The sequence below is a fragment of the Centruroides sculpturatus genome, unplaced genomic scaffold (assembly GCF_000671375.1).
Source record: "Centruroides sculpturatus isolate CEXI.00-Female unplaced genomic scaffold, Cexi_2.0 scaffold1234, whole genome shotgun sequence".
In the NCBI taxonomy this organism is placed as follows: domain Eukaryota; kingdom Metazoa; phylum Arthropoda; class Arachnida; order Scorpiones; family Buthidae; genus Centruroides; species Centruroides sculpturatus.
The window spans coordinates 27861-51383 of record NW_019385398.1 but is presented as its reverse complement, the minus strand read 5'-3'; the positions used below and the strand labels follow the sequence as shown (position 1 = coordinate 51383).

General features: G+C 31.1%; 1 protein-coding gene across 1 annotated transcript in view; it reads left to right on the top strand.

The window, feature by feature from the left end:
• Positions 1-2364: 2364 nt before the first annotated feature.
• LOC111638530 (ankyrin repeat domain-containing protein 13C-like) overlaps positions 2365-23523 on the top strand; it is a 49011-nt gene continuing 27852 nt past the window's right edge. The window contains exons 1-2 of the mRNA XM_023384246.1: positions 2365-2524; positions 21768-21809. Of these exons, the coding sequence (XP_023240014.1) occupies positions 2413-2524; positions 21768-21809 (154 nt within the window). The 5' untranslated portion in view covers positions 2365-2412. The remainder of the gene's footprint in view (positions 2525-21767; positions 21810-23523) is intronic.

Genomic DNA, 23523 nt, shown 5'->3' with positions numbered 1-23523 from the left:
ATGATAAGGAACCTATCTATCCATAAAAATTATAAACAAATAGTGCAAATGACAAAAATAAACAATTTATTTATTTTAATTCTAAAATAGATACATTGATGTGAAACAAAGACAAGAACTTGTTTATGAAAATAATCTCACAATACGTATTATAAGTAATACGTATTGCGCGATTACACAAACAAAAATCGTTCGAAATTCTTTTAATATATCGTTGGTGCGCAAGAATTGTGACACAACTCAAAAAATAGTTCTTCCAGAACAGCTTTTTAAAAGTTTCTGTTTCCCGCAAGGCTTTGTCGTGATCTTGGATTTTTTAATTTTTCAAATCTTTTTTGGAAATAAATATTAGTGTTCGTTCTTCCACATAAAAATATGGGGAGTTTGCTATACATTTCTTACAATAAACTCGAAATTGGAAATTTTTCAGTTGTGTCGCATTCTTGTGCACCAAAGATATGAAATTTTCTCGTTTTAACTCAGATATTGTTTTTGTCTTTTTTTTTAAAGGACTGATTATAAATACTACTTTAATAACAGTTTTAAACAGATCTCTATTTAAACCTTAATCCACAACCTCATCCTTAATTTCAAATTATTCTTATTAAAATTTTTTTATAAACCAAATATGCTTTTTCTTTCTTTATACATGATATAAAGTTAAAAAATGTAATTACGAATAAGATTTTTTGACAAAACAGTAGAAAAAAGCTACAGAAATGCTTGAAAACTACCTACTAACCAAATAAATAAACCAACTTCTCGCCGTAGTGCGACTCTAACGCCAACTATCGGCAACCTGGCACATTAATTGCATTTGAGAGCGTAGCTCAAGGACCAGTATATCTATATATGTCATTGGTAGGCTCCGTCCTGCGCCGGTGCCATTCACTCTCTCTTCGGCACATTGGAGGATATTTTATTGTGACGTGGTGATAACGCCGGGCTGCAATTTTTAATCATATTTTTTAAATTTATTTAATTGAAAATATATGCTCTCCGCTTTCAAATTATCAGTGTCTTGCCCCTGTACATTACACATTTTCTTTAGAAATCGAGTCGTGCCGGTCATCTATCTAATTCCTTTCGGGAAAATTTTGAATTAAAATAATGTGTCTTCCGATAAAAGCCGGAAGTTCGAATATAGTTAATCGGGATCTTCTGCTCTTTAGGTTTCCATATCTGGTCTCGGATTTCATCTATCTAACTCCGTTCTCGAAATTAAGGAAAGGCAGACGAACAGACGGACGGCAGTGGGAATTTATAGGTCTACAATTTTTTTCTATATTGCAGCCCAATAATACATTTCTAAACTGGGACTTTATCTCTCCTCACCGCGGATGGCCGAGCGGTCGAGGTAGCAGCCTACCGCTCTGGAGGACCCAAGGATCGAATCCGAACGGGTCGAAAAATCCTCAGGAATTTTTCGGGGGTCCGTTCGGATATGTCGGGCACCCGGCAGCTCCATTGTGGGCCCGAACCCATAATGGGCTTGCAATAAGAGACCCTCTTAGTGCCCACAGGGCGGAAAAAGTTATAAAGAAAAAAAAACCGCAACCGACTGCGGATTTAGACTTGTCGAATCTGCAATGTTGAGTATGTTTTTATTTGTGGGAAAATTAAACATCTCAAACATTTTTTCGAATAATTTGTATGGTGCCGCGACCTTTCGTTTTTATCTCCTCGACGGTGGCGCGTTATCCTATGGGAATAAAAGTGCATTTCCCCTTGGCGGCCACACACAAGAGTCCCAAACCGATCTTTTATGAGAAAATATTTCCCCCGAAGCATTCCCCGGAGTGAAATTTCGACACCGTACGCCAGACTCCTAATTTAAATTGGCCCCAACCCCACCAAACTATAAGTCGCCACTGCTCCTCGGCGTAAAATTTCGACGTGACGCGTACCAAAAATGGCTGCCGTTCTAAAACATTCTCGTTTTCGAAAGACGAGAATGTTTTCGAGACTTTACTAAAGACAAACGGGCGCGATCAAAGCAACGAATAGCTTCGATAGTCTATACTTTAACGTTGAAATTTTTTCTCCGCCGATTTATAATTTTATTTATTTACGATTTACGTTTTAAATTCATTTAATTAAACAAAGGCGTTAAAATTTTCCGAGCACGCGACGCGGCGACTACCGGCCGACCGAAAATTCGAAATCCGGCCAGAGTCACGGAAAGGTCGCGCACGTTCCGGAAATCGTCACTTCGCGGCAACGAGTCGAGAAAGCGAGATAAAACGATCAATTATTAATCTAAAAATATAAGTTGACAAAATAATCGAATTTTCGCCAAAAAAAAAAAAAGTAAAAAGGAAAAATCGATGGAATTCGTTGTGCCATCTGGTGGCGGCGGGTAGAGTCAACGTGACGTCAGAAGGAGTGCGATGTCAAAAGAGAGCAGGGAAGATGGCGGACGTGAAGAATCGCTATCCGCTTCACGAAAGCGTATTTTCCGGCGACGTTCGTCGCGTGGCATCTCTACTCAGAACGCACGACGTGGCCCAGAAAGACATGAACGGTAGGTTTTTATTCGGGGACGACCTCGTCCCCCTCCGACCGTCCGGCACCGGCGATAATTAAGCACTTGTTTTGGTCGGGGTGGCGGTTCGCGGCAATTATCTAATGGTCGAAGCCAGAAACTCTGAAGACGTTCCGGTTAATAAATTATCCCGTTCGTTCTCCGTTTACCGCGGGAGTTAGTCCAACGTCACGGGGATTTTAAATTCGTGCGGCCTTACCGTTTGCGTTATTTCCTACGGTTGCGATTTACGAGTCTCTCGTCCGTCGGAAACGTCGTAAAATCTTATTTTTTTACCGGTAGACGCCGTTTTCTAGAGCTGTTTGCCTGGCGACGTCTTCCTTTCCAAATCGAATTAAGTTTACTTAACGAGAAGATCGACTCTATTTACTTTTATTCGCGTTTCCGTGCTATCGTTACGGATTGCCGGTTTGACGTTTTTAAAACTGGATAAATTAAAAGCGTATCGCGGAATACGATAGTCGCCCGTGTTGACTTTTCTTTAAACGGGTCGAGAGAGACGGCGGAATGAGTCTTACGGCTGCGGGTCGACGGAGGACCCGACGGCGGCGGTTTCGAAAATCTTGTCGCCTTCCGTCCGGTTCTGCGTCGACGTTTTCCGCGGAGTGCCGTGTTTGCGTTTGGTTCCGGCCGGGCCTTCGGACGTGCCTCGTGGAAGCTCGGCTTACCTCTGCCTTCGTTTTCCGTCGAGGATTCGAGTCGGAGAACGACGGAGTGAAAAATGCCGATTCCGAACGGATTTCTATTTTTACCTTGCGTCACGTAAAGAGTCTTTGGTGGTTTCTTGTTTTAAATGACCCGCGTGATAAATGGGATAAATGTTTGGTGTGGCTAGCGGTATCGAACGGTTTTGCGGGTATCGTACGTCTTGGCGAGATAAAGTGAGATGTCCTCTCTCTCTCTTTGGACGGGAATGCTGTTTACAGATTGACGACAAACCAAAAATTTTGTAGAAATTTGATAATCGGAATTGCTTTGGATGGAATGTTAAAATTCCGATCCGGGGAAGTCGAAAGTAATGTAATTGGTGTCGGGGGACCTTGAAAACTTTTGACTTGCAAAGAATTTGAATTAAAGAAATTTTGATTGGAGACATGAAATTTGTAAGCTATTGCATTGAGACCTACCGAGTGCTTTTTTTTTATTTAAAGAAATTGAAATATACATAAGAACAATAATACAATAAAATCTGTCTGATTCTATTTGAGTCGAGGAGATTTTACTTTATTATTGGCTGCGTTTAGCAGACTCGACAGTTCTAGAGCTGTTGAGTATTTTTTCTGTTGAACGCCCTCTACAGTAGCACTCTTTTGGAATATGTTTGGTGTTTTGAAGTCACATTTGGTAGCATCTTTCATTTATGCTAATATCGCTAGCCGAAACTGACCAATAAGGCTTTCTGTTCAATAAGACCAAATCAATGTCGCACTTTATTCGGCAGATCCAGATTGCTATGTAACAGATACTGATTTGCTCAGTTACAACAGTTGAGTCTGCTGAATGCAGCCGTTGTCGGCCAGACAGAAATTGACAAATGTTCCTGGCTGACTTGATCGACATACTTCGGTTCTAAATGTAAACAAAGCCTGTAGAATTCTAGAATGTGGGTTACGGATTCTTTTGTTGTGGCGAGAGGTCATTTGTTCTTGGGTGACGGAATAGATGCCCGATTTCGGTGGCTTCGACGAGGAGTTTGTGTCTGGGAGCCATCGCTTCATTTGTTTCGAGTGTGTTGCCGAGACGGTTGTCAAAAAGGTGAATTCGAGTGGATCGATGTAAGAGGGTGACCGAATGAAGGTGTGGGTATCTTGAAAAGATTTACTTATTTTTAATTATAAACTAATATATTAAAACAATCCATAAAAATGAACAGGAAAAGTAAAATTTTTTATTTGAAAAAAAAGAGAAAATTGTATTATATTAAAAATTAAATTTTCAATGTAATAATTTTTGTAGCAATGTATGCAAAATAATCTATTGGTTGTATGAATTAACTACGTTTGTCGTGCTTGATTGGGAATTTATCGTGCTGATAAATTTATTGAGCTATATTGTTTTGTGATGGTATGTCTTTCAGTACAATTAATGCTATTATAATTTATTACTTTAAGTGTGAAGTAACGTAAATTTAGAGTCAAATTTATTGTTACTTCATATTTAAAGATAGCAAAATTTAATGTTCTATAATAAACTATTATCTTTATATTAATTTTTTTTCTTCAGGCTAATGTTCCAAAATGGAATACATTAGCATGATGTAGATTGAAAACGTATGTATTTTATCTGCATTAAACTACACTGGAATGTCATATATAAGGTTCGTCAGTTTGCATTTGTTCTAACATCAATTTATCCGATAGCCATCTAAAAATAAAAAGTGTATGATTGGGAATTCTCAAAAGAAAATGCAATGCAGCATAAATACTGTCTGGAGCCACTGTGTTATTGAATTAAAACTTTACTTGTTGGAAATAGTTTAATTTGCAAATGTTTTTGACTAGTCATTTTCTAGTCGTCGTCGAGCGTTGACGATGGCTAAGTTTCAAGTGAAGAAGCCATTGGTTTTTTTGTTTAAATATTTATTTGAAGCAGCTAATAAAGGTTTAGCCTAAAATATTTGTGGATAAAATAATTTTTATCAAGTAAAAGTCCATTGGTTTTTTTCTTTTACAATTCGATACTTGTAAAGCGGTAAACTCTACTAGTACAAATATACCAGACACTCCCTCAAGAATTAACTGTCACAAGTAGTAAAATTCAGCTTTAAGTACAAGTTATAATAATTAATAAACAAACTTTACTTTTATCTACAAAAAATGTCTTTGAAATTTAATGATCTTGGCCTCTAAACTGTCAAAATGTTGATATTTCAAAAACTTCAAAGTCCCTTAAATTCAGTAAAGAACAGAAAAATTTATTGATGAAACATTTAAACAAGGTCTAAAAAGTTAATTTTCTCAATCAATTTCTATTCTTTGCTGGATTTAAGGTGCTTTGGAGTTTCTAATCTAATTATATCGTATTTAAAGTGATTTTTATTGATATTTTATTTTAGTTTTATTAATATGTGGTATACAAAGGAGCTATTAAAATAAAGTTTTCTTGCCGCAGTTTGTTGTGAGAAAATATTTGTCCATCAGACTAATTTTAATTGTTTTCTATTATTGTTTAATGTTGAATTTTTTATTGATAAGATCAAAAGTTGTGAAAATAAAGATGAGAAATCAGTCAGTCTTCTTCCTGTTGATATTTATTTTTTACAAAATTTCATTTATGATATAAATTGCAAAATTTAATGAAAAGAAACATTGCTGTATCTGAAATGCTTACTGCTTTTGAATAGCGAGTACATCTTAAAATCAAATTATTTGTAAAGTAAAAATGCAAATGCAGAGTAATCTTGTTTTTAATTGTACTAGTTACAACTTTAAGTACTTCTAATATTAAATTAATAAATTGCATTAAAATCTATCATTTTTGATCTGTGATAAGCTGCTCCACAAAAGTTTAGAACCACTCAAAAATTACATAGAACATACACTAATAGAAAGAACTAGACATTTTTATGAATAATTCAGCACCTAACTTATAAAAACATAATTTTAGGAAACTAATTTGTGGCTGACTGTGGAATAGCGATGAAATCAATTTACATACTGCCACATAAATATAGAATACTGCCACATAATTATAGAATCACCATTTTTCTTGCAAGTTTTAAGTGTTAAAAGTATGTTTTTTTTTTTAAATTTTACACACCTGAACCATTTACGGTGTAATGATGCAAAACATTGGTAAACAAACGTTTTCGAACCCCTTCTGGGCTCTGCTTCATTGGAACCTGAAGCAGAGCCCAGAAGGGGTTCGAAAACGTTTGTTTACCAATGTTTTGCATCATTACACCGTAAATGGTTCAGGTGTGTAAAATTTTTTAGTAATTCCGGTGTGATAAATGGTGAATTATTTGTATTTTTTTTTTTTTTTATCAATCCTCGTGGTACTCATTTAACAGATTTTGAGAAAGAGCAAATTGTAGCTTTGAGAAGCACTGGTTTAAGTCATCAGACAGTAGCAAATAGTATTGTGTTTGAAAAATGTAGTTCAGCATTATTTGTCAAATGCTGCAAATTATGGATCAAAGTGTAGAAGTATGTCCTCAAAAGCTTCTCCCACGAGACCACAGACGAATTATTAATGCAGCCTCTAATTCCACTGCGTCCACACACAAAATTTGGGATAATTTTGTATTCAAGAACATCACGAAACCATTTGAAGGGTTTTACACAACAACAACATTATTCACTCTTAAATGAGAAATGCCACTGCTCTTAAGCCTGAACACCAAGCTGCCTGACTCAATTTTGCTATTAAAAATATGGCCACTCAATAGAATAAGGTAAGTTTTTTGTTTCGTTTAGACCTATCGTGCTAGCACAAAAAATAACAACCTTTTTGTCATATAGGTAATCTTTTTGGATGGAAAAAAAATTAAAAGATGGTTTAGTGTTGTACTGGCGTGATTTATGAAAAGAGTCCAAGTACTTTTTGCAATGAAACTTTGGTGATGGGAGTGTTATGGGTTGGGGTACTTTTTCTGCATTGGGAAAATTGGATTTGGCATTCGTTACCTGTCACATGAACAGTGCTGACTATCAAGTTCTGGAGAATAAATTGCTGCCATACAAACATAGATTCAGAAGAATTCCTGTTATTTTTCAACAGGACAATGCATCTATCCATGTATCATGAGATACAAAACAGTGGTTTGAAAATAAACGGATTGGCTAGTTTTGTTCTCCTGATTGCAATCCTATAGAAAAAGTTTGGGGATCTTGGTTGGCTGAATTTATGACCAAAATCATCAGTATGCCGATATTGAACACTTCAAACGAGCAATTGCCACTACTTGGAACTCCCTTGAGACAATGGTCAAAAAAAAAAACCTTGTTGATAGCATGCCAAATTGCATTTTTGGTGTTATTAGTAAAGGAGGTATGCAAATAAATTACTAAATTAAACTATCTTGTAGTATTTAATGCTTTTTGCAATCATTTACTAGTCAATTCTATAATTTTATGATGCTTAAATCTATTTTTTTTTTTTTTTTACAATTTATGCTGTTTGCTGTGATATAGGAAACTATGAGTTTCAACAAATTATGTTTTCATAAATCCTGAACAATATAAGAAAGGTAGCTACATCATATGTGTGTAATTCCTAACCTTGATATAATAAATTTGTAGTGGTTCTATACTTTTGTGGAACACCTTATAAGTCAATTTTTACATCTTAAAACCACTACACTATATAAAGCAGACATGTCATTAATGCATTTGCCATAACAAGTTTTTTGTTTAGTTTATTGCAGATCGTCTGGATCAAAATGTTCCTGTCTCTACTTATTTTTATTTTACATGCACAATAAAGAGTTATTTAAAGATTACATTTTTGAGGTTGACGATCTTGTGATTTGTGTCTTGTCCTTTTGAAATAAAATTTCAGTCTCAATTGATGGCTCTCGTACAATATAAAAGTATTCTGTTGTTCAAATTTTATACTTTGTAGTCACGTCTAATGATACCACCAACCAAAACTAGAAAGTTGAAGAAAATTATTATATAAAAATAAAATATTGTGTATGTATGTTTATAAATGCATTTTTTAATCACATTTGGTGAATGTATTTAAACATCTATATTATAAAAATATAGATGTTTAAATATATTCATAAATAAAAAGATTACTTGAAATTGTATTTATTAAATTACTGTCGTTAAAATTTGTTTCTATGGAAGCACACTTAAAATGATTCCTAGATTGTAGTTTGAGAGTGTATTGAGCAGAACAGTTTAAAATGAAACTTGTCAAAACACGGTTTAATCAAAGTATATGTATATATTGGAATTTTTAGCAAGGATGCATGCGTGACAAGATGTCACGCATGCGTATGTGATGTCACATAATGAATATGTTAATATAGACTCCACCCATTTGAAAATATTAATACTTTCTCTGCATTAAATAAGCATTTAAGTTTATATTTTCTGTGTGTTAAAGTTCAATATTTAAACAATTTTTAGTACTATTGTAAAAAATCAAAATGAAACCATAAGTTAAATTTAAAAGGCTTTTTTTAAATCTTTAAATAAAAATTTGGTAGAAAATATCTAAGAAAGACAAAATGTCTGAGGTAATCTAAGGATTTTCACACTGTCAAGTATTATCTGTTTTTTGTTTCCTTAATGGAGTTTCTCAAATTAAAAACTTTATATTATCAAATGAATTTATATCCATTCACTTAATTAAGAAAAGAAGAAAATCTGTATTTCAAAACATTAGAAAATAAACTTTTTGACATTCACAATGTTACAAAGATAATGGCTCAAATTACTTCAATGATTATTATTAAAAAGCATGCATAAATAAATTATATCAATTGAACAAAAGTTTGATTTTAAACTAGATTTAAGTTACTGAGAAGAAACCGGCCATCCTCTATTTGTAAAGTACATTCGGATGCAGTCTGCAGTTATTTTGTCAACTTCGATATAATCCAAAGTGTAATTACTGCATTCAAATATTTATGTGCAGAACTGTTATTTCAAAAATAAATAAATGAAAATAAAAAAAAACAATAATTATAAGAAGCAGAAGTCCTTAAAGGTCAAAATTTAATATCAATTATTTTTTAAAGCTCAAATAAAAACTGAGTTTTTTGGTGTTAAACAGTATTTCTATTACCAAAATTATTTCTAAACTAACTTTTTTCCATAATGTTTCTCATGAAGCTTATTTCTCGGTCGACTGTGTTTGGCAGAAGTAACCTTGAATGATAATGCAATCAATATCATGAGATATTTTTTCCCTCTGACAATATGATGCATACTACTACCGTCAGGAGTAGTTAAACGGCTTCTGTAAAGATTTTGGTTTAAATAACCCTCGAAGAAATATCGTGCATATAAAAACTGATTGAATAAATTTTAGTTTTTTTTTTAAATTGTTTTAAATATGGTACTAATCAGCTTTCATATGTATAAATGTGATTAATTTTTTTACAAAAGATTTGATATGTGACTTCAACCTGCCTTCTTTTAAATCATCCTTTTTGAAGAAACTAGTATCAAATTTTAAAAATTCCATAATTAGTTAATAGTTAAGAGTTTAGATATAGTCATATATGTATGTATATATATGAAGGAGATAGTTCAAATGGTTTACATTATTTATTATAATTTACAGTTTGGTTTATGCTGCTGTTGTTTGAAGATGTTGCTAGATAAAATCACATTTCTCTGAGAGCTAGGAGATGACTGTAGTTTTCTGATTGCCAAAATATTTAGAAATTGGTACCTTTTGAGTGAAAAATATTTTATAATTTCAAGTTAATTCTTAGTATTACTTGGACAGTTTAGTATTTTACTTTCTCATCTGTTATAGAATATAACATAAAAGTATGACAACTAGTCAAATTTTGATCCCCTTTTTTGCATTTCTTGGTGTTTGACTCTGTGCACCCAAAAAAACAACATAAAACACATACATACAAAATTATGTGTTGGCATCTACTTTGCAATGTTTTATTATGTGTTTTCAGATTTCAGCATTTTCAGCAATACATATTGCCATTGTATTAAACAAAAATGGAATCTTAACAAAAATTTAAACAATGGTAATCATTTTGTGGTATATGATAAAAATCCAATTCTAGTGGAGGAGGAGGAGTAGATGTGCAAATTGTCATTGCTAGTGTATCAATAAATATATCTGCTAGTAATTTACAAAATACTGCAATTGTACCATAGAGATTGGGCTGTATAAAATAAATTTAGGATGATATATTTTTCATGTTTGATTGATTATTTTATAACTTTTGCATATAGATGGATGATTGTGTTCCAATTAGAAATTTTCATTATATATTTCTCATCTTAATCTCATTGAAGATATTAAGGTGCCAAGTCTCTAATATCACTTACTTTCTATTTATATATATATTTTTGTAATAATGTTAATATTAAGTTTTTGTTGGTTTCTTGTTAAATTATTTGAATGAAGTATGTGTAAATTTAAAAGAATATTTTGCTTATTTCTGTGCATTTATTGTAATTTGATTTGGAAGTTTTTTCTGTAGTTTATTGATATAAAAAAACTTTGTAGTGTTATGAACAGTATGATATCAAGCATATTATAAAAACAGTGTCATTAATTAGGTTAATATACATTTATCTTAATTTCTGTTTTATGTAATTGTCAAAAAATAGTTTTTGCACTTGCAGTTTTATTTGTAAAAATTTTCAAAAGATGGAAGAGGCATATAACACACATCAAAGCAGACAATGACAAAATCAATGTTTTTGGTGTTAAAAATGATGAATTAACACTTTCTTTTTCTAAAGGAAAGCAATTGATCAAATAATTTATTATTGTTTATTTTAAGCCTTTTCTTTTCTGTAATTATTTATTTCTCACACTAGAAAACAAATTTTTTTTTTTTTGTTTGATTTAAAAGCCATCCAAAATAATAATGAATAACCCAAATATTAATTTAACTGTAATTATTAAATTTGGCAAGAGATGGTGCATAACGCCTGCCCCTAGTGCCAAATTACTTAGCATTTAATTAATAATAGTAGTAGTAGTAATATATACCAATATAATTTGACAATTGTTTTGCTTTAATGATGAATAACCCATATCAAATAATGAAAATGGAAATTAACTGAATTTAAAGTGTTTGTTTTCATTTTTATAAAAATATAGTAAATTAATTTCACTGCTTACAAGTTTTATTTGTATTGTGTAGAAAAATCAATTGGACATGCAAGTCATAACAAAATATCCTTATTTCCTTATGTTTAAAGGCTTTCCTCTGGTTCTTTCCAAACAAACATCAAAATACCTAAACAAACAAAAAAGTTCCTTGAATGAGCAATGATCAGGAAATGGGGGATGACAGTCCAGAAAAGGCAACCTGTCACTGCCTTAGTTTCCTAAGTCACAGAGCAAGGCAAGAAAATTTGGATGGGTGCCCTTCAAAGATTAATAACTCTGACTTAAAATGGCTAAAAGAACTAGAAATCTATAAATCCTCAGAGAGTTACATCTGTAAATACAAAGAATGTCAAAAAAATTCTTATGCTTAGTGATTGATATATGAAATTCCTTAACAATGATTTCTTCAAAAATTGTTTTAATTTCAATTTTGCTTTTTGTTACTTTTACTTTATTTTGGCTATTATGTTTAAATTTTATAAATTCTTTAATGTTTTAAGTTCTTGCATTGTTCTATGTTGTTTTTTTTTTGTTTGTTTATATATTTTGATGTTAGGTTAGGAACAAAGTAAGAAAGCCTTTAAATGTGGCCAAAAACATTTGTTCCAAATAAATTTGAGTTGTTGGAATTTCAAAGGTTTATTTGTTGTTGTTTGTTTCATTTGTTTGGGATGGTTTAAAAATACCAATATTATAGATATAAAAATGTTTTGTCAAATCTAAATGAATGCTCAACATACTGTCATCGTAATTAAATATTTAAACATAAATACATGCCATTATTGTTAAGCAATTACAATGTAAGACAAAATGCACCCTTATGTAAATACATGTTCATGAATGTGTAAAATTCATTTAAAACTTTGTATTAAAAATGCAAAAGCATTTAGACTGTAAAATTTATAATATATTGGATGAATAAATTCTTTACATAAATATTTGGTATTTTAAACACACTTTGAGGAAATTTTGATGCTGATGTTAACTGTAAATGCTAATATCTGTATCTATTGCTGGTGCGAGATTTTGCAAGAGGAAAGTTGTGTTATATTTGATTGCCTATCATATATGACAGAATATATAAAATATTACTGCGATGTCATACTTGTAAAGTTCACTTACCTATTTCCCTATAATATTTACATAGAAAACAGTGATTTCTGTTATAAGTTTCGTCATGTGTAATATAACTATGAAAATAAAGTTTATTTTGAAATTAAATAAGGCCTAGCTTAGATCTGTACTAAACAAAGTAAAAGCATAAACAAAGCAGAAACTGGATAATAATAATATTAAACAAACAGTGGAAAAAAAAACCAAAAACTCTACCAAAACAAAAAATATAATGATAAACAAATGTTTTTGATAACTTTAACTATCATCATCAGATTAAATATGTTTGAAAAGAACATTGTAATTTAAATGAAGAGTCATCATTTGATTGGTTGTTGATGTTAACTTAGTTTTTACTTCAGGGAAACTGAATTGAATAACATAGACTTGTATTAAGCAAGCAGAGAAAGACTTGCTGCTAACTGTGATAAAATCAAAGTTTATGAATAGAAATTTTGGTTGAAAAGTAGCATTCTCTCTCTGTACTTTCTAATCCATCCAGAAGTACCAGTGTATAGTTAATGTTTATCTAACATTATGGAAAATGATATTAAAAATTATAAAATAGGCAAATTTAATTGTTGTTGATAAAATAACAAATAATATAATACAAATGTTTGCCAGAAACAGAAAATTCTCACTTTCCCGTAATGATAACTTACAAGGTGTATAAAAGCAGTCACAAGGTTAATGTTGGCATAGCATTACACAACAAATGACACTTGAAAATGAATCCAAGTATTTTGCAAACAGGTAACTGCTGACTAATCTGTATTGCAGTTTTTGCATCATTTTAAAGAAGTTTAAGAGACTTATTAAATGATAACATCATCAATTTCATAGTTTTTTTTTTTATTCTGGAAGTTGTCAGCTGTTTTTGTATGAGTTTTGATTGGACACTTCTAAAACTTTTATAATAGTTTAATTTTGCAAGAATCAGAGATTCCAAATGCAAAATGCCATATAATGACCAATCAGATTGCAGATAAAGGAAACATTGGCAAATCATTACATGCAAACAGCTCTATGTAAGCAGAAATAACTTGAAGCATTTCAATTTTAATACTTTTCAGACCTATTAATTAATTTTTCTTTGCTTCACTTTCCAAAATGAAGCTTCAGTTATCTGCTTCATTCAGTTGGCGTTGCATATCAATTGACATAATGAAACAGTTTTTTCTTTTTACAGTGTGAATACGAAACCATTAATTCATTAATGTTATATGCTTTTATATGGATGTCCCAATATTGAATTTGTGTATATTACAATTTTTGATTTATTTGAATTGTAAGATGTACCAAATGCATTGTGGACTTTTTATTAATTGTCGTCAAAACGATGATAAAATAATTTCATTAAAAATCCATTAAGATAATTAGCAAGACTGCAGAAGATGATTCAAAGCCACGGGGAGAAATAGAAACTAGATGAAACAGATTAGGAGTAAAAAACACTTGAGTAAAATGAAATAGAGATGTACAAAATTCCAGTTATAAATATAAAAGTAAAGAAGACAAAAAGTCAATTAAGAGTAGATTCTAAAAATATAAACAAAGCATTGAAACTCTGATTGACAATGATTCCGACAGAGCGCAGTGCACTACAATACCGAATTGGCCAGGAGAGCAAAACCGAGCAGGAGTCTGGCACCGGGCCAAATGGCAGGACGGCCTTAATGATACAGAGCACATTCTAACGGTACAACCATGGACGTTATTAAAATAATCTGCAATTCTTCGATTTTGAACGGATGGTTAAAAATATGACCAAAAGCTTTTAATTTTTAATTAGTGTTTTATTTAGTAATTTTGTTCATTCAGGAATTTTTATTAGACAATTTTCTTTTATCCCACCTTACATAGATTAACTTAAATGACAGTTAAGAATTTGATTTATTTGGAATATAATAATGAAAACGTTAAAGCAGTTATAAAAAAATATTTCTGTTTATTATTCATTTTATCTACATGTGCATAAAGTGTACAAAGAATAATAATGCAGTTGTGATTTACATAGTTTATTTTACATGATCTCAAAACAGTGAGATTTCAGTAATCCAGATAAAGATAAATAAATAGAAACTATTTGTAATATAAAATATTTATGTAAAATAAATTGAAGTTTTGTTACAAATTTTATTTAATTTTCATCTTATTAATATTTATAAAAACATAACTCCTACTTTTAATTATTTACACAAAATAAATTGAATTGTTGTTGGAATGACAAATTTTGCATGCTCACCCCTTCAAATAGCTTTCGGTATTTATTTTGTCAAACAGCTTATATAAGTAATAAATAATAAACAATTGCAGTATAAAAATTTAAATTGAACAAAACTAAAATAAATGTGAAAGCTTTTTTTGTCTCAAAGATTTTTAGATTTATTTGATTATTATACTACATCTATATTGCTGATAATATGATAATTTCTTCTTTATTACTTATACACATCTCTTCAAACTTTAATATCTTTATATAATTTGAGTAATTAGTGCTAATTTGCTTGCTAAGTGTACACTTCACGAATGTGATGTATAAATTATGATAACATTCTAGAAACTAAGAAGTTGTGTTTACTAGCAGCTATGTTTTTAGATTTATATCAATATCAGAAATTGCTTATTATTATTATTCATTTTATATGTTAACAGTTACAGAATGTTTATTCCGACTCTTTTAGTTTAATTTATAATTTAAATATCATATATAATATGTATATTTATTTAGAATGCAAATTTATTTGAAGGGATTATAATATAACAGTCCTCTCTTGAAAGTAGAAAAAAAAAGTTGTGTGAGAAAATGTACATTTTCTCTTTTTTTGTTTTATTATATATAGAAACAGGAAAGGTTAAATCAAAAGGAAATATCTCAATTGCATCATCATAATGCACTTGAAAATTTCACTTTTTATACAGTCAAATTGAAATGGGACTTTGTATGATTAATAGAACGATTAATCTTCTACAGATAATTACTTAAATTATTCTACTAATTGTCCAAAACTCTTGTCTCTTTTTGAAAAAAAGAATTTGTTAGAATGCCAAGAATTCAAATTATCACTTTGTTTATTTTTGTTTATCTATTTTTGTTTTTCATGTGTTTAAATAAGTTTCTTCCCCCTCTCTAAAAATATGGAGCAAATTTATAAAGAAATTTATGATATCAATATTCCTTCTTTTGCATAAAAAATGGCATTGGTTGAAGTCGCATTTTATTTGGAAGCAATATTGTAGAGAAGTCACTATATGATTAATTCAATGACAACATTGGTTATGTGACTGAGACATTAGTGTTTTTAATGATGATTAGAATAGAGTAGTAAAAAGGTTTTCACTTGTTTACATGTTTAAAAGTTACTACTACTGCAAAAGTTAAAAATAGTAATCTTTTGGTAATTCCTTTTTCTTTGTTGGTATGTCTGTGGTTTTGACAAACCAAAATGTCTTGGATGACATTGACGGAACCACTGTTGTCCGAGGCAATATTAACAAAGTGATTCTGAAAACTTCAGTCTCTGTCAATACTGGTACGGAGTTAATTTTGTTGTTTTTTCTTTCTTTAACAAAAATGTTTTCTCCAGAAGTAAAAGGTCATCCAGACCCAATTTGACCTAGTTTTATTGCCAGAGTAGTCAATGTATCAAGGAGGTCCCTTCGGTTATAGGTGAAAGTAACATTTCCATATATGTAGCCAGTTAGGTAGAATAAGGAGAGAAATAACTTTCTAGCTGAAAAGAGTGGTTAGAACTTAAGCCTACAATATAGTTGTATTGTTTCAATTGAAGATTTTCCATAAATGAATTTTTACAGGAAAGTTGACAGGAGCATTGGTTTTGCCAACACTTAAAAGTACTGGTAGTTTATATTTAAAAAATTTAAATTATGTTGATTAAATGAAATAAAAGATGTAGGAAAACTAAGTGAAATGTCTTATATGAGGAAAATTAAAATGCTTTACAGAGTTAATGTTTTTGAGTTTCTTTATAACTTTAAAAATATTTGAACCTGAAAAAGGATAAAAATAACCTGTAAATGTTAGTTCTGTAAAACATTCTAAAGCTGGATTTTAGTAAAAGTTATTTATTTTAAATTCAATTTGTTGATTTATTGGGAAGTTATAGAGTTTAGAATTAGAATGTCTGAAGTAATATGGATTGAGGTCACTTACATTCAGACTCAAATGATATCAAATGTCTGGTATAAAGAGATTGACAAAATATATGAAGTTTTAAAGTTTTATGACAATTTTAAAATATATTAAAGAATTGTAATCAGAAGTAGTGACTTCTGATGACAATTATTTTTAAAACTAGAACTTCTTTTGGATACTGCACATCTTCTGGCCAAGATTCATGAGGAAACACTATTGTTTCTTGTCTTTGTTGACTAAGTGCTCTTACACAGTTTGCCTGGATAATGTGAAAACTTGATTAAGAAAACCAGTTAAAGAAGCTGCTACCCCTGTGAGTGCAATAATCTTATGTATCTTCCTTAGTATAGTTGCTGTCGGATTCTCTTTTAGTATAATTGATTTGGATTGTTGAAGGAATTCATTGGATCTTGATAGGAAATCCTGGTTTTTGCATAACACAAATCTTTTATCTTTATCTGCTACTAACAGATTTAAATGATTGCTTAACTTGATTAAACCAATTGGTTTTGAGTAATTGGAACTCTTTCAACTGTATTTACCAATAGCGTTTTAAATTGTGTTTTGTAATTTGAGATTTTGAGACTGCAAGTCCAGGTTGAGAGTTCCTTTATTTTTGTGTTCATTAATTCTTTCTAATATCAGATTATGTAATCCTGGAATTAAAGTGAACTGCTATGTTACAAGTTCTCCGATTTGTCCAAATGCATCGTGACATGATGCACAAATTGTCTTGCACAAACTAAGTAGATGATTCCAAAAAAGTTTAGTAGACAATAGTTTCTAATGATGAAAGGAACTATAAAAATTTTGAGACAAGTCATTAGAATTAGTTACAAAATATAATGTATTAGAAAATGATAAACAAATGCAGTAATGAATATAGATACAGAATATAAGTTTTCCTGGAATTATAACACAACAAAACAGTAGGCAATTGTTATTTGTTACAAAAATTACAAAAACTTGAAAACTAAAGCAAATAAAAATTGAGCAGACAAAAATGTATAAATTTTTTTTAAAATCCTGTGTTTTATTATGAATGATTACTCTCTCTTGTTTGCAGCTTTCAAGAGCTTAAAATCTTCATAAAAATCAAATAGGTCCCTGTTTTTACTTTTCTGACTGTTATGTGAGAATATGGATGAGGGGACAGAGCCCTCTAATTGTCGAGTTGGTAAAACTCACCCACTTTGTCTTTGGGATGGCTTTTTTTTCGAGTGGCGAGGGAGTTGGGAAAATCGACAGGTGATTGTGTTCTGGAGTGACAGGAGACAGGTTTTTAACAGACAACAACAAGAATTTATTATATAACTAACCTATGATACATATAACTAAGCCTAAGATTAGATGCAGTTAAATGAGGTTACATATACACTTCTATAGAGGGGAGTGACAAACGTTTCTAATCAGCTCGCATGCTGACCTGATGACCTAGCTCTGTTGCTACTTCCTCTGAGAGAGCATTTACAGTAATCTATAGATACCTCAATATTTGTTGGTCAAATTAGATGACATTCGTTCAATCGGAGAGAGAGGAATTCGAAGAGGACTGGCAATTGTATGGTGGGTCTTCTTATCGTTGACTTGCATGGGCCGGGACAGTCTGTTTGTGGAGGTCCACTGAACTTTGCACCTAGTTGTCGATTACTCCGGGCACTAATTAATCTATTCACCTTCCTTTTGGACTTCGTATGGGACGACCGCCCGGAACTTCTGTATCTCAATCTTTTATGCTTGATGCCTGGGAAAATGATTGTGATCAACTATTGACATGTTTTTTTTATAACAATTGCATTAAGAAATTAAATTACAAAATTGTAATTTTGTGCAAAATTTGCTCATTCCTCTGCTCAGGCCATAGATAGGCCTGTGGGCTCACAGTTATATAAAAACAAAATATGGCAATTAGTCAAAAAATGACTCGTGAAGATTTTTATATGTTTTACTCTTACCTTAAAATGTCAAGAAATGAAAAAAGTCGGAGTTTCTTTTCCTATATGTTTGAGTGTTTGTGTGGAATGACTATGTTCATCCACTTTGAAACTTAAGAATTTCTGGGCTTTTTGTTGAAAATTTCTGAAATTTTGCAGGTGAGTTTGTGTAATAGGGACATTGATACTACTAAATTTTGGTGATTAAATGTTGAGAGAGTGGGGAGAAAGAGGGAAGTCACATGTTCTGTCTGGAGTGGGACAGATTTAATGAAGATTTTATTCATTATTAGCATTTACAAATTTTTATAAAACTCGTGTCTACCTTCAAAATTAAGCTTTTTGCCATTTTATAGTAATTAGTAATATAAAAAGTTCCTTTAATTAAAATTTTATAACAGATGGCAAAGACGTATTACCGTGTATTGCCTTTTCGTTACATTGTAATATGTAACAAACTTTGTATTGAACATCATTTAAATTTATAAAAATTGGAACACAGCTACATTCGAAAGCTAAAACTTTTCAAAAGATAGAACTGTTTTTCTGTTTTGTGCATTCTTTCCTGATGAGGGCCTCTGAAAGACAGCCAAAAATGTTTGAACATTAAAATTTATTTGTTCATTATATGCTGGAATTTGAATTTAGGTGTTAAGTTGTTTGTTTAGTATACAGTTCCAGTTTTTGTGCTAGTTTTTTATGTATGATAAGTTTGTGTGCTAGTTTTTTTATGTATGCTTCTTCAAGTGACACTGATTTTTCTTTCCCCTGAGGCAACTTTAAAGATAATGCCATGGCTTTGTTTGAAGCAATGCAGCCATCCGTTGCTAGCTTTAAATTTCATATGTCTTAATCATCCTTGCGAAATGCATTGCTTTTTGGCACAAGACTGACCCATTTATTGGTACATTCTGTGCTCGCATCTCGGTAAACCAACGAAATGTTGCACTGTCAACATCACAAGTAGGAATCTTCAGATGTTTCCGAGAAGGATCCGTGTTTCCATCTACTACACTGCACTCAATTTCCTTCTGTTTCTTTAAAAATCTTGTTAGAGTTGACTGAGAGAAGCCCTACTTCTTTGCAACTTCTATTTGCTTCATTCCACTTTCGATATCTTTGAACACTTCTAACTTCATTTCTAAACTTATTTGTTTGGGGGCTTTTGCCATTTTTTTTTATTTTGCAGCCTGCTAGTACCGCTATTTTCTTCTTCTTGGCCACTAGCTGAAGCTCTTGTTTGGCGGGAAAAGGAAACTCTTCGTGATTGGTCATGCTTGCAGTTCTTCATAATAGGATTGCGATCATCACCACTACCACATCCATTGTCACCAATCAGCTAGATGTGGACAAACCATTCTGGAGTGCAGGGAGGTTTCGTAGGTAACACAATTAGCGAGCCACGCAGTTTACGCATCAGTCAGCCATCGGTTGCGTCAACATATCCCAATAGTTGTATTGTTGTATCAGGGTTTTTACTATCGTCGTAATAGGTGATAAATTGCAGTATTTGTTTAGGACTTCAGCTGAGATTATGGAAGTTCTATCATCGTACTGGGGTTTATTGTTATAAAGGGTATTATTTTAAAGAGGTTTGACTGTGTACTGGAAGACAAGATCGGACCAGAGGTCCGAGTAGTGTAATTGGCAATGCATCCACATGGTAAGTGTGAGTTGCAGGTTCTCATCCCATTGTTACAATTTTGGGCTGCAGTTTTTAATTATTTAATTTAAAAAATTACATAACTTTCAAACTTCCAGTCTAGACTGAAAGTTCTATATAGTTAATTGGGGTCTCTGACCTCTAAGCTTTCCATATCTGGTCTCAATTTTCATCTCTCTAACTCTTTTCAAGATTAATGAAGGGTATAGACAGATGAAGCATGGAAACGTATAGATCTGAAATTTGAAGATTTCGGCCCAAAAGCCTCACAAGTCAGTTTTAAACTGCTGAATCACACACTTACATTGTCCCTACTTGCATATAGGAATGTTTATTTTGAAAAGAGAATTCAAATTAAAACAATTCAAACATTAACATTCAAGCAAATTTTGACTTAATTATAAACAAATGTTTTTTGAGTATTGAATGATATACCGAGAGGATGTTGCCTTTATTAGAAGAACAAGATTTGTACATAGGAATAGTGTTGACTCATTCATGTAATAAATCAAACTATTGCCTTAATCAGGCTATTTTTCACTACTGTTAATAATTAAATATTAATTAACTTGAGAGGTAGATGTTAGGTGCCATCTCTTGTTGAAAACTAACAAGTAGCATACCTTTAATACCAAATTACTTAATATATAATTATTAACAATAGTGAAAAATAGTCTGATTAATTACATCAATAGTTTAGTTTGTTATTAATATGTTGGGCTTATTGATGTTTATATATATATTCATGTAACTTCAGAAATCCAAATATGGTACCTGTATGTCATTGGATCAAGTATAACAGAAATGACATTAAAAGTCAACATACAAGAAAGAAATGACACGAGAAATAATAATTTTAATTAACTTCCGCAGTTTTTATTTGAACAATCTTAGAATAGCCTGAATATTGTGAGAATTTTGGAAAAATGCTGGCCATTATTTGGAAATTCATTCAAAATTGCATAAAACATAAATTGTTTGACAGTTAAAATAGATTTATTTTGGTAGGAAATATCTTTTTGAGTTTTGAAGTTTTGAATTCAATTATTAACCCAATCTCAAATTGAATAATTTAAATAAAATGTTCATTTATGTAATTCGTTATTTGGTAGTTTTATTTCTGAGAGAAAATGGTTGATTGATTATTTTTCAGTTTAATAAGTCGTACAGTCAAAAGTTAAACTAAATTCGAAGTGAAAATAAATACGGTAGAGTGTCGATTATTCGAAACAATTTGGGACTGGAATTTTTCATGTTACTGATCATTTACGAAAAAATATATTAAACACAAAACTGTACTGTATATATTTTGTATCATAAATACATATCTTATATAAAGTAGTACTTTAAAGTAGACCTACAGTTTAGGTTGGCAGGGAGGAAAAGAGTGCTGCAATGTCACAGCACTAGCAGAAATTTGAATTTGCTGACTGGAACATTTTGGTTAACCGATGTTTCGGTTGATTAGTATTCTGATAATCGATGCTCTACTGTAACTGAATTTCTTACTCAGCAAGATTTCAGATTGTCAGTTTGACAGATTATTTATAAATAATATAATTAAATTTATTTTTTTTTCAGGAAATACACCATTACATATTGCTGTTATGTTGGGACATAAAGGTGAGTTTATTCACAAATTTATTAAATTTTATAAGAATTTAAAATGATAGGAAAGTATGCATTGATCTTTGTAAAATGATTGTAATGAGCTTATTTTGTTTATTTAAAAAAATGACATAAATATTATTTTTCTAGATATAAGTAGAGATAAACATTTAATGAGGTCATTGTTTTAATTTCACTTTTCATTAAATGTGATTATGTAATTGTTATAAATGTAAAAATTGGATTAGGTTGTTGCAACACTATTGATGTTTCTATAGAAGTATTTTATTTTGGATTGTAAAAAATATGTAGGGTTAATTTAAACCTTAATGTTGAAATTGTCATTTATTTCAAATACCAATAATTATATATCTATCTATCTATCCAGTGGCATCCTCTCTACAGACGGTTGCATTTGATGAACTATTCCTCTCCATGTTTCCCTATTCCAGGCTTCTCTTAAATCCTTTCCAGTCCAGTTTTTAATGTTGTCTCTCCAAGTCTTTCGGGGTCTTCTTCTAGGTCTTGACCCTCCACCAGTCCCTCAATCACCATCTTTAGCAGTTGTCCTCCTGATCTTCTAGCTAAATGTCCAGCATATCGTACTTTTCTTTGTTGGATATTTATAAGCAACTCTCTCCTCAAGCCCAGCCTGCCCAAAACCTCCGCATTTGTCATTTTCTCTGTCCAATTATATATATTAGAATGATATTGCTACTAAGGTAATACAGTATGTAAATGGAGGATTAAACTTATATGAGTTTTGGTTTCTTCCTTTTCAATATGAGAAATTAATTTCCCAAATGTGTTTTGTGTCTTTCCTGGTTTTTTAGCAATACAGTCAAACTCCCATTTATACAGTTTTCAAGCAAATTGAGAAAAATATTGTACAAGTAAGAACATACAAAAAAAACTACTTTTGAATTGATTTTGGAATGAATGTAGTTGCCAGAAAAGTACAACATGGCACAAATTAACACTGTATAATTCTTAACAAAAGTTTTTTGTCAAGAAATATACAAAATTTTTCCATTTCAAAGTGAATAATGCATAAGTGAGAAAGTGCTGTAGGCTACCAAAAAGTATGATATATAAGTTCAAAATTGTATAAATATAAAACATAACTGAAGTGTTTTATGATGGAGAAGTACTGTACAGAAAATATTTAATGTATAATTGCAAAGAACATACCTTCAAGAAATGTATAAATTGGGGTTTGACTGAACTATTATTTGAATAATTTCTCAAATTTTATTTTATTTTTAACTTTTTTGCCCTGTGGACACTAAGAATGTATTTTTATTGTACTCATTGAGGATTTGACCAGGTTTGTAGAATAAGGCAATACAATTACTAGTGAGGGAGCCAAGCCATCTCAAGAAATTTCTGAGAGTTTGACCCAGATTAAAATCTGGTTGTTTGAATGACAGTAATGCGTCTGGGTCGTTGGCTGTAAAATGTTTCTTTGCAATTGAAAGTTTAATATGTTTTTACTGATGAGTAATGCTGACATAATAATTAAAATATAAAATAGTAAACACTACAATCAAAAGCCTTAAATTATTTTCCAGTAAGGGTTAATTTGAAAAAGTTTTTTGATTAACATCTTTCTGCAATTGGAGATTTTGGGGCTTGATTCTATATTGATTGAAGTGTTTACTATATCATTCCAGTGTGGTAAGTTGTGTTTTATGTCTTATAAAATAGTAAATAGTGAACACCATATTAA